We start from the raw sequence: 13,523 nt of genomic DNA on the forward strand, positions 1-13,523 counted from the left end.
ATAAACTTATTAAATTTTTGTATAATTTATTTTATTATATATTTTGATGCAAGGATTTAAAATGCACATATCTAATCTGTAAATCAAAGTTAGACTAAATCATTCAATTAAAATTCAAGTAACAATATTTTCCTTACGTTTCATTACGTTTTGATAAAGTTCTCAAATCTAGTAGATAATGTTCGTAATTTAGACGACGCGAATCGATTGAAATCAAAATGCAAGAATAATAATAGCTCTTCAGAAATCGATTTCGAATACAAAAGACATATTCGACCCGTGTTTATTTGATAAACCGTAGTATATTTCGGAACGAGGTGACAACATTTTGGTTGGCGTACAGCCTTGTTTTATGTAGCATACGGCGGGTCGATGTATAAGCAAGGTCGGTACGCTACCATTCATGCGGTTAATACAGAAGCAGGCAGACAGCAGCATAAGCCACTCCGCGTGTCGTCGCATTATTATTCTTCGTAATGTGAATATTCCGACCAATTAGCGATTATCGATCCGCACAATCAATAGCTCTTACAATTTATTCATAGTGCGCGACAATATTGGAGCAAAGACTGTTTATCGAAACAATATTTCGCACATGTTATATATTTATTTATTTTTAGAGATTGAGACCGTAGAAGATAGAATTCATATAAATTACTATTCCGTTATATATACAATAATTACAGCAAGTACAAAAAGTTTGTACAGGATAAATTTATATTAAAAAAGCCTTATTTGTAAAAAATAAACATAAAGACATTAAATTATATACAATTAATATGTTATATCCTAAACAAAACAGTTTTGTGTGATTTTAGAGAAGTTAAATTTCTCGACTGTTCGAATTTTTGTGGGTCCAAAAAAAGTAATTTTTTTTATTTTCGCTTACTTTAAGATAATATAGTTTAATTATTTCACATCTTTGTACGTAAAATAATTTTGAGGAATATATAGTTTATTTTATTTTTTGTTGATAAATTGTTAATTAATGTTTATTTTTTTTTAAAGTTTTTTTTAAAGATATTTCCTCTGTACGAATACTTTTTGTATTCATCGTATATTCCTTTAGCTTTATTTATATTTGAATACATCTCACGTTGCGCTACATATTTTTTACAATTCATGATAAATGCAATTACAATTTCCGAATGCACGAGCGCGAGCGCAGAGTAACGCTCGAGTTATTTGATTAAATGAGTCAATTGAAGCGGCACTTAGTATTATTTATTAATAATATTTTGTGCAATTGTGCATTATTGTCAATGTTGGAAGTACATAAAATGGTACACGATCGTCATACTCTAATAATTGAAGCGCAATTATTATTAACCGTATTTTCGCGAATATATTGTGTTATGCGAATGCAATAAAACAAGAGGAAAAAGAAAAAAACATTGAATGACGACGGAGCAATCAAGTAGGTTAATATTTGTATATCATTTGTTATTTAAAAGATTTATAGTCCATTTTAGTGTGTCTGATAAATACACCTAATATTCGAATAAATGAATGAAAATACTCATTTGAATATATTTCTTTTTTATTCGTCAACGAATAAATATTTTTTCATTCTATTTGAATGAATATTTTTTAAATATAATTACGAATATCTTCATTCCGTATTCACTTTTACTCTGTATTATCTGCACATAGCTTGCAAGTCTACAAGAGAAAACAGAAATCTATAAAAACAATGGCTACGATTACACCGTGCGCTTAGTCCGAGGGCGTCCTTGTTTAATCTATAGATTAAATAAAGACATTTTTATTGAGAATAAATAATATATCTCGGATTTTAATATCCACAGTGATATCCATAATGAACGTCGTGCCCAAGATATTCTATAAAATATTTATATGTCATATAACCGGAATTATATCAAAATATATATGGCATTCTATCAAATAGATAGATTTATAAGTAAAAAATGTACATCTTTCTAAAATATTTTTCAAAATTTCTAAGTTTCCTTTATAAAATCTGAATATTACAATGATAAAAATAAATAAAATTCATTTCTTTTTTTACTTAAAGTCATTAAAATACCAGTTATAGTTAAGAGATAACGATTGCTTATTGGATTTTTTTTAGTTTATGTTTAAATGAATATAAATACTCGTTAAATATTCATAGTTTTTTTGTGAATAAATATTTTTTAAAAACTCAAAATTTTGAATAAATATATGATTACATTTTTTTAATGAAAATTTTGAATAAATACAATTTGGAGGTCAATTACAAAATTTTGTATTCATCAGACATACCAGTCCATTTCCATTATTTAAATCGTTTATTCAAATTTAAATAAGGATTAAAGAGAAAATTTCTTTTTTTTTTTGTTTTTTGGAAACATACATATATATTATTTGACTCGAAATCTTCTATTGACCGTTTATAAAAATATCGCTTAATTTTTTCTTAAGATAAATAATAAGATACTTACGCTAACTCCCGTGACAAGAATGTCGTTCCGACAATTCTCCGCCGTATCGTGTGTGCATCGATGGCCATCAACACACCAGTCACATGGAAAGCTCGATGATACGCATTGTGTGCAAGAACTATACGTGTTGCAATCAAAGAAAGTGAAATTTGTCGCTACCAAATCGGGCCCGTTTGTCATCCGAACCGACAGTTTGGCCGTGAAATGGTGTCGGCCCGGCGGTATCGATGGCAATAAATCGGTTCTCGGTGTGGTACAGTTCACGCCGTAGGACTTTCGCGAAGCATTCGTGATCAGAGTCTTGTCGAGGGCGGAAAATGCGCACAGAAACTGCCCGGACAGCGTCGGCAGGTTCTCAATGACGAGCTCGAGAGTCCTGGCAGTCGTGCGTTGTAGTTGGTCTGGTGTGACAGTGGTGATCGTTGTGCATCTACCACTCTTGTAGGAGATCCAATAGAGTGGATCCTTAGCCGCGTCCTGACAGTCGCTGCGCAGATTGCACTTGTTTTCCAACGAGCACCAGCCACAATATGGATCTTTGGCGCCCAGACAGTCCCAGCACGTCTTGTAAACCGAACACTCCTGCACCTTGACCTTTGAGACCTTCTTCTCCGTCAGTACATAAAGATGCATCAGTTGCGAATCGAATAGCAGATCCGGGTTCACTGGAGAACCAGGATCAATCTCAAGATCACCGTACTCCAATGCCAACGTCGAGCTCTCTACTACCACCTGCAACAGGAATATACAAATTTTTTATACAAATTGATAAGCGCAGTTAATTTATTTTAATTAAACTATTGTAGGTAGAATAGTCCAATTACAGAAAGGAGCAATTACATTTTTTACACATTTTTTAATCAAATAAGAGACAGAATTCCCTATTTCGGTCAAATAAATTCTTGATGTTCAATAATATTCATTATCTATTAAATTGACAATTGTAATATTTCCAATTTACGATTGCATTTCAAGTCCAACAATATGAATTAGCGCAGTTTAGAAAACCATGAAAAATATATTTGTAAATCTATATGGAAAAAATAATTTTGTTGTAGTTATATAAGATAGAGAAACAGATCCGAAAATGATTTCGTTGGATTATCACAATAATCACATGTAGGATATTCGAGCTGATTGTTAGAATTGTTAAATGTCAAAACCTTTTGCAGCGTTGCTCTTCATGCTTAAGTTACATAATTATTTTGATGGTCCAATTTATTTTCAGATCTGTATCCTAAATAGCTAAATTTTTTAATATTTCAACAGAGTCGTTTTTTTCTCGTGGAAATATAAATATATTGTATAGAATGATATATTATATAACATTAATATACGCTTTGATCGAAAATAGGATTCCTTCTTATTATTTGAGTTATTTGTTCTAATTTCCACTTGTAATATTTTTAATAATTTAAATTTTTACTTAATTGCATACGAAAAATAGATAAAATTAAATCTATAAATGTTTAATAAATTTTTCATTAAAAAATTTCAGAATGTTCATAAAATTTTGCAATATAAAATTGTACATTTCACTCAGCTTATTATAAAATTCCTTTAATTTTCCTGTTCATTCCAATTCAATTTATTTAGTGAGGATAAAGTAATGCATTCTTATCACGTCAGAGACTATGTGACACAAAAACCTCATTAAAATATAATTATTTTTAATAATTTGAAGAAGACTGACGTACATGTATCGAGTTTCATACAATTAGTCTGACTTGGTCGACAATTTTTCAATTGCTAATTAAAAAATCGGGGATTTACAATAATTGGCGAATTTGTGTAAAATTAGAGAGACAGTCATTGATGATTGCAGTTAATGATTGCAGGCTTGTATAATATATTTACCATATATATGGCAGAATATTCTTGTATTAACGAAACGAGGATGACACGAACGGAATGAAGAATTAAATATTTACAACGAAATTATGAACAACTGCTAACCCGGCTAGCGTGGAGTAAATGTTCCTACCGTTTAAGTATTTATTGGGTATTAATTATCGATATTAGTTCGGTGATGACCTCTCATTGCATATTCCGTTTTCCCCATTTCCACGATAGTGAACATTCCCAAAAATATTGAAACGTACAGTCCCTTGCCGACGTATTACCGATTTTAATAGTAATGGCATACAATAATGCGACTGCAACATTCGACAGAGCGGTGAATTTTACTTTCGTATTATGGAAGTGACGTGGATATTTACATCGTCACGTAAATTCATTCCCGTAAATTTCCCAGGTGGATACCGTATATTTGTTGTATAGGTTTTTTAATTCCAATACCGACTAGTGGTCACTGGACATTAGGTATAAGATTGCAGCCACCAAAAGTAACAGTGTAGATACAATTTGCACGCTATTATTTTAACGTGAGACTCTCAACGCGTCACATTTTTTTCATGGGCGAGCACAGTACATACAATCATCTCTGCCAGGTGCACTCGCGTAGCGTTCATTTTCTTAGACCTCACCGCGAATCTCATTCGCGGTCGTGGTTAAAGGATCGTAAATTAAATCTCAGTTCGCGACGTCCCTCGCTTTCAATTGATAGCGAAATGACGATGAATGGAAGTCCCAGAGGGCTAAAATCGCGGGCCTAATAAAAAGATCATTCTTTCAAATAATAATAACAGTAATCATATCAAAGCAAGACGTGGATCGCTTTAGCAGCGACGTTTAGCTTCGCTAATGTATGTAGTAAATTTACTGAGAATGGTATTCGCTGCTCATCTGGTAATTATTACTATCAGCCTAAAGATTCTATACAAAGACCACGGTAATATAACGCATTAGCTCCGCAAATTCTTAATAGGCTAAGTAATCAAATTTGTCCTTCAGTTTTTTAAATATGTAATTTTTTTTATTTCATTAATCAATTTTGTAAATCTCTTCAATTTCGTAAATTTTAAAGAACGTTTGTCATTCTCTTTTAGGAAGTGCAGTGGAAATATTACATTTTTCAACATCATTACACTAATATTGGCACAATTTAAACCGTAGTTTATTAATGTAATGTAATATGGAAAAAGACGTACACACTGACGTACTGGAAACGAGCTATTCTACCAAAGCAGAAATGGAATAGTTAAGCATTCGTGTGTAATTTACAACAAATTGAATTGAGAGAGTGAAGCGAAGTTCGTGGTAAACGCACAGCGTGTAGTCACTATTCCGATTTAATTAACAAATATTAATTAAGTCGCGTCGCGCAGCGCGAATCGAGCCAACAGGCAATTTGCCGCAATTTGGTAAACATCTGTTCGTCTATTCCACAATGCTCATTAGAACAATAATTAATGCCTTTTAATATAGGTAGAGGAATGGATTATTACTTATATCATTGACAATTCCCCATAGTCATGAATATAAACGCAGGAATTAGATTAATCTAAATGAATAAGACAGAGATTTTCAAATCCTTAATAAATCCGTAATAAAAAAATTAATTAATACTTTATATAAATTATAATATTTTTCGAAAGTTCTGCCAGTTCTACGATAAGTTCTAATTACTTAATTGCACCTCAATATTTTATGTCAAGTGACCTTCGTGTCTTCCGGAAGAACTTATATTGTTAAGTTGATTCAATCTTGCCTTGAAATGTCGAGAAATATCGTGGCATAGTGAAGTTTGGAAGAATCTTAAGTGAGGGCTAAGGGCTGTCCACTACGTACCGATCAGCATTCGACCTCTGGCCGAGTAATGAGTCGTTACTTAAGACAGGCAATCACGGCGCGGTAACTATGTTACAATCTTTGCGTCTAAGCGGGTTGGAGAGAAGCGGGAGAGAAATAATAATAATAATTATCAGGCTACCGAGTGTTAGTGGTGGTTGTTAATTCTAAGGTTCACTCGCGGTATCCGCGGCTGGTCTTTTTAGCGTGATTTCGTTCGCGTCGGTATACGCTAACGCGAGTGCGATGTTCGCGCGTCATTCGGCCTCGGCAAATCCTCAGCCAACGTCGACGTACAAAGAGGCTTTAATAAACGCACGGGGATAAAGGCAAGGTCGTCGAGGTCGAGGATGAGCCGGTAGGAGGGTTAAGAGCGAAGGGAGGAGACGGAGGAGCAGATAGAAATTATTTCTTAATGGAAGAAGCATCGTGGCAGACGCAAACGCAAAGAGGGTACCTGGTAATGATGAAGAAGAAGGAGACAAGGCGTAGGCAAGCTGTTTGTAAGAAAGTTACGTGCAGATGATCGCAAGCACAATAGATGCAAAAAAATGACAATAAAATAAATTTTGGAGGTAAAAGGAAGAGTAAAAAATAATTAGCTGTAATAAACGTAAGAAAATTTGATAAAAATATAATACGCTAATTAGTAAGTACAAATAACAAACGGAATTCGATATATTAAAATTTAAATTTTCATAAATTCTATAGGTACAATTTAAGTCACGAAAAAGATAAATGTTCAATAATTATTCCAATTCATAAAACACGATGCTATATTAATCAAAAATAATAGTTAAATCTTTATCTTTTTTTGTGCACGAGAGATATTAATAGAGAATAATAAATATTACTCAATTAAAAGTATTACTAAATTAGAGTTTTATTTCAAATCGAAATAATAACTGTTAAGTTCTTGTCAAAATCTTGTCATTTTGTTGTTCTCTAATTATGTATTTCATGTACTACGTCAATTAAAGCAAAATTGGGGAATTATTTAAAGGCAAAGCGAATACCAAGATGTAAAAGAAAAACAGCCTACAGGAGCAAATAAAGGAAAAAAACAAGAAAGGAATTAAACGCAAGACGGAAAATAAGATATCCATCTTTTGCGTCTCGACTCAATCGATGACGTTTTAATGTGAGGAAAATAATAATCACGACGCTACCGAGAGGTAGGCGGACGTTTTAATTAACGAGCTGGTTGCGCTTCCACTTTTTTTGGCATATGCGATTGCATCTATCCTTGCGTTTGTATTGCGTGGGCAATGCTGATCAGTGCGTCGGATTGACCGATAAAAAGCGAATCGAACGTCGACATTCCTGAATCGATTTCAAGTTGTGCGTGTTCGTGCGTCCCACGTAAGATGCTCGCATATTAATGCCACGGTAAAATCCACGCCTTAAGTTCGTTGCATATTAAACAAGACCGAGCGCGATTAACGAGATATGTCTTTGTCTCTACTGGCGCATATAGGAAACGATGGATTGTCAGCCGAGCGGTGTAATCAATCGTTAATTACTGATAACGTACATGTTACAGATATCGTGAGCTTTATGAACGACGAATTACATTTATTGGAAAGTTCCTTATATAATTAATGAGAGCGTGAGAACGGTCGTTATCTGCAGGCGCATTATTATAGCTTCCCTAGTTTCATTAAAAATAATTGAACACTAAAATTGATTCATATTTTACATTGTTCACACAATGATAAATCATAAAAAGAAGTTTTCGAAAAAAAATTTTAAAATATAAAATTAGCAAATTAGAAAATATAAAGATAATTTTGAATAAATATGAAGATAATTTTGGATAATAAATATAGAGGAAACAAGTGCATTATAAAACAAAAATGAATTGCTATTAACAAATTGCTTTTAATTATTTACTCATCTCCTCCTTAATAAAATTTCCTGCTTTGAATCCGAAAATATTTAGTCTCATTACTCAAAGATTGCCGCAAGCGATCGAAGTCCGATAGAAAATTCCTGCACCGTAGAGACGTTAGGTGACGATGTGAAAGGGATTTAAGAGCGATGATCACAACAAGGACTTGACTCGAGGCACGTTCTTGCATCCTGTCAGAATGTCTCAAGGAACAGTGACAGGTAGTAACAACAGGACCGGTGCGGGGTGCGATGCGATTAAATCCGGAGGTACTCCTGCCGTCGCGATTGCGTTTCGACGCGGTGATTATACGTCGAGTTACGTATGCATCCCTCTCTATCTTCCACCCTTCCTCTTTTCACCCCGACTGGCGTCTCTTCGGAATTTTTAAATGCATTCTTCGACCGGTTCGCCGCACCATCGCTGGGATTTCTTCTCGCGGATGCGAGAAGAAAGAAAAGAAGAGGGATTTTCTCACCGCCACTCAACTATAGCAACGAGAGGGGGGAGGGGGGGGTGGTGGGCAGACAATGTCTCCGAGAAGCATTCGACAGTGGCACAAATGTATTCCGCCGCTGAGAGATTCCGAGAGAATCCTATTTCATGAACCTTATCGATTTTTCTAGCGAATCAAATGCGCGTTCATACAGTGAAGCTTGAATGCACGAAATCGATTAGAATTAACTCGGATTAACCCTGCATAAGGAATACGGGATGTAATGTGTCCTATTATAATGGATCTATCTCGGAAACTTTTGTATGACATAAAATCCACGTCATTCATCATTTATGACTCTCTTCTCGTATTATCTGTATCTAATATTAATAGGAAAAGTTACTGCTCTCTATTTTATACCAATATTGTCCTAGTTTGACACTATAATAGAAATATTTAACTTAAACAATTTTACATCCCAACTTCAAACAAATGGAATTCTCTTGTGATGCAACGCGTCTCTTCTCACTTATTCAAAATGACATTAATACATTTTCCTATTAAATATTTATTGTTAACTTTTAATGAGATAAAATGAATATTGATAATGCAGATTATTTTATAAATAATTTAAAATAATAAATAATTGTATTATTAAAAAAACATTAAAACTGTTAAGAAAAAAATGCAATTCATTTTCGTTTCAATGGTACTTTGTCATCATAATTTTACGTGTCATTATTTCTTCAAATAATACAAGTTGAACCAATGTCGTTTCAAACTTAAATTAATTAATGCAAATAATGAAAATATTTACGTATTCTCGTGAAACAAGCTTCTATTAGCATTACGCAACTCTAATCATAGCGCCTTAGAATAAAAAGGGGCAGTGAATTGCTAATCTGACTTCGGTGAAAGTGAACCGTTAGTCTGAGAAATCCGTACCTTGTGGATCGTCACGAGATTCTGATGCACAAATACAATACAGCAAAGATTACATTATCCGTATGTTGTTGAGTTACAGCTCGATACCAGGGACGCCTCAGGCTAAAATAATGATTTGACAGAAACGGATGAAATCGACAATCTTTCGCGACATTACTTCCAACATATTGATAAATCAGTGCCGTATCTTCGATAGAATTACACAGAATACTCACAATCAGCAAGATGCGATATTTGATAGTAAAGAGCACTTTATTAATTAGCAATATTCGAGCAATTTTCGAAAACTCAACTTCTAAAGGAGATATAATGAAGAGATATATAATTTTGCGTGTTATATAATTTTAAGAAAATTTTGCTATGGCATTTATAACAATGAATAATTAAGAAATTTATGCAGAAAGATAAAAGTAAAATTGAAATGTGTTAATGCAATTTATACTGTATCATTAGTACGTGGCAATGTTTATTTTGCAAGATCGTTACGCATTTGGCAATGTGTTGATTACAAATCCGTTAAGGTTTAGCTCTCTTTCATTATTATTTCTAATTCTTCGACACAGTATAGTAATACGTAGCTTAGGCCGCTAATGCTGATGGGTTCTAAAAGGTCAGACGTTGAACGTACACTAAATTATATATCTCGGCGATAACGACGTGACGAAAAATAATCGCAAGACTGAGAAATCCATTAAATTGAAATTAACAGAGCTGTGGAGATTTATCCGTGGGTGTCATTAAAATGCCGCACGTGCGAATCATCGTTTCCCGGCGATAATTGTCGCCGATAAGAAGCGACGGCCGACAGTACGCATTTATAGCCGACGAATCGCGTTTTTAGTCGGCCCCATGATGGAAGCGCAAGAACTCGCTATCCCACGATTTGATAAATGAACTCACAGTATGTAATAACCAGGTCGCCGGCGTTGGTAAAAGCGCGCGCATAATGTGTTTCACCCTTATGCTCCCCGCGCCCCTTTGCCATCCCCCGTTTTCACCATCCATTCCGGTATAAAACAACCGGAGGTGACATAATGCGATTGTACGTCGCGGTGTTACGCCCGATAGTCGACCAACAATTTTTCATTATTCGAATCTGTCGTTGTTTTTCGGCGCGAGGAGATGCGAGGAAGGCAACGAAGGGAAGGGAGGTGATGGCAAGAATCCAGAATAACGCTGCAAACTTTTTATCGGTTTTTCCCCCGAATAAAGGGTTCTCCACTATATTTACCTGCGCTTCCGTCCGTTCCTCGACAACGTCCGAGATTAATTGCCATCGAATCGTCGAATGGAATCGCTATTGAAACACGGGAAAAAAAATCTCATCTTGCAAACTCTAATTAAGCGGCACGACAATCCCAGAACAAAATGCTGAGAGGCGAACAGGGAGAGGGGAAAGAATCGCCGAGGTTTCATTCCCGACGAAGCCGCGGAAGCACAAGAGAAATTAATACAGTCGACATCTTTTCCGTGCGGATCAATTGATTCCCCCGCATTGTGCTAGAATACCACTTTTATACGGAGAGATGCCCTGGATGCATGGATATGTATTTTTGATCTTGCAATATCTCGCTTAGCCTCCTACAATTATTCACAAATAGAATGACAATCGATATTCATAGTCAGTTCTTATTTTAAAATCATCTTAAGATGCCGATGCTAAACTATTCGGATTGGCTTATATCTTAAGACTCTATTTAAAACGATCTTAAATATAAGAACTGACTATGAATACCTATATGTATCGGAAATTAATAGATGACTGAAGTATGATGCATGTCTAATAAAATTTTCATTGACAATGGAACAAATCATTCATCCAGGATGATGAGAAATGAACCGTATATAAGTTCGTCTTCCAATCCACGCGAAGAGGGTGAGTTGCGGAAGAATGATGAAAAGAGGGTAGCCATGGTGAGGAGATATGTACTGGAGCTGAGAATAAAGCTAATCGGATTTTTCCTATAAATCATACTTTGCGCGGCTAACGCATTTCGGAGCCTTCGATACCATCCGTCGGACGCTAACGACCATACGATGCGATAGTCACGCAAAAATCGTGTCGCGGAGGAACACAGTCGGCGAATCTTAAGACGTGAGAATACATGATATAAATGGTTTTTCAATGAGCCGTACCCAAACGATTGCTAAATAAACGTTTGCCAGTAGCGCGATCAAAGCGCGATTGCAAACTCACGTTCACACGTTACTATCATCCTGCCGTTCGTTATGCATGACAATCTAAAAAAATAGCTTTCTAAAAGGAAAGTTTCGTTCCAGTAAAATGTCGAAACTGTTATAAGAAACACATCATCAAATTAATTCCCCATCACTTTTAGAGTACTTCGCTGCACTTCTCATTTCCGTGGACTCTTTTATCTTTTAACTTGAGTAAAATGCACTTTTTCTTACAGTAAATTTATCTAAATGTTGCATTTTTTAATAACTGTTTAACATTTATATATTATAAGTATTACATATTTATATATTATAAATATTACATTTTGTCTTATAATAAAAATAATCTTCGCGTTATATCAAATTCTAGTAAACTTAAAATAAAAAGTATTGGAAATAAAAAATAAAATTATTACATTACATCATTTAGATATTATATTATTTTTACTCAAATATTTGTTAACACGTTTTTAAATATTCAACCAAATAATTTTTTATAATTTATAAATTTGACAACTATATTATATTGTATTTTCATCATCTATACTGATAAAAACAAATTATTATAGTATTTTTTTTTCATTATGTCCAAAAGCGCTGTAATTATTCCTGCAGAGAATCAATCATAGGAAATATATTAAAAATCAATTTAGCCTCAATAATAATCCGATTTATCACAATTTAATGTGATTATTGTAATACAATTATATGAAGATTTAAACGTATAATCTCGTGCAAATATGAACAGCAAGTACCGACGCGCCCATTCTCGTGTCACAATCAGATATTTCTTTATTAATATTACCGATGAAATTGCTCAGTGAAATAATGAAAATATATCCTGAATCGTAAAGTCAGTAGTATAAAATATTTGATTGTCGTGTTTATAATATATTTCTGCATTTTTGATGTAAAAATAGAGAGGGAAGGGTAAAATCGATAATTACCCATTAGACGATTTATATATGTGTGTATAATTAATATATATATATATATGTACATATATATATATATATATATATATATGTACATATATGTATATAAAATAGCAAAATCTATTTTATATTCCAGATTTCCTATAATGGAATTCATTAGCCCCAAAACAGGTCTAGCATACAGAAACAATGGTTGTCGAAGTTTCTTCATTGTTCCCTTCTTACTCTCTTTCTTCTCCATCTTTTTCTGCTCCTTCTCTTCTTCGTCATCTCTTCCGCCTTCGAGTCCTCCCTCCATCCACCGTCTCGCCTCATAGCTTTTCTCCGCTTCATCTTTATGGCTTTGCTACTACCATCTACCAGCTTCCACCCAATTTATTAACGCACTTCATTCCGCTTTCCTTCTAAAGATTTATTTTATAATTATCTTCGCCCCCGTTCTCTCCGTCGTCGGGTGAGATGAGTGCCAGTAAGATTTTTTTATACTATATACGAAAGATAATTTAGCGCTACACTAACAATCACGTGTTGCTCGAATTTGTGCTTTGCGACGGTAACTGCCATTAGGTACAATTAAAGTGTTCACTTTGAATATAAGTTTGATATAAATTTAATTTAAAAATATAATGCGTTTTTTTAATAATTTATAGATTGGACTTTGTGGATTTTTAAAACTATTACGTTTATACACAGATAAAAATAAATTGACAATAAATAACTTAAATAATATTATATAAATATATATAAAAAAATGATTGAAATAAAAAATTTTTATGTAGTTCAGTGCGATGATAAAGAGAACAGATTTATAAATAATAGACAAGAGTTTCATGCAATGGTTTAATGCTTTATGATAAGTGCAAATAAATAAGTGTATTTTTATCAAAATTAAAGATGGAGAGGGAGAGCTAAAGCGATCATTTATTTGTTTTGAAATAATCGAAGTTCTCGGGCAACTTCCATATCACGTTCAAAACTATCAGTTCTCGTCTGATCACTGAAAA

General features: G+C 33.8%; 1 protein-coding gene across 1 annotated transcript in view; it reads right to left on the reverse strand.

Annotated features, from left to right (window-relative positions):
* LOC108747744 (plexin-A4) overlaps positions 1–13,523 on the reverse strand; it is a 184,888-nt gene that overhangs the window by 7,338 nt on the left and 164,027 nt on the right. Inside the window, exon 3 of the mRNA XM_018485440.1 lies at positions 2,445–3,176. Within this exon, the coding sequence (XP_018340942.1) occupies positions 2,445–3,176 (732 nt within the window). The remainder of the gene's footprint in view (positions 1–2,444; positions 3,177–13,523) is intronic.

Source organism: Trachymyrmex septentrionalis, unplaced genomic scaffold (assembly GCF_001594115.1).
Source record: "Trachymyrmex septentrionalis isolate Tsep2-gDNA-1 unplaced genomic scaffold, Tsep1.0 scaffold20, whole genome shotgun sequence".
Lineage (NCBI taxonomy): Eukaryota > Metazoa > Arthropoda > Insecta > Hymenoptera > Formicidae > Trachymyrmex > Trachymyrmex septentrionalis.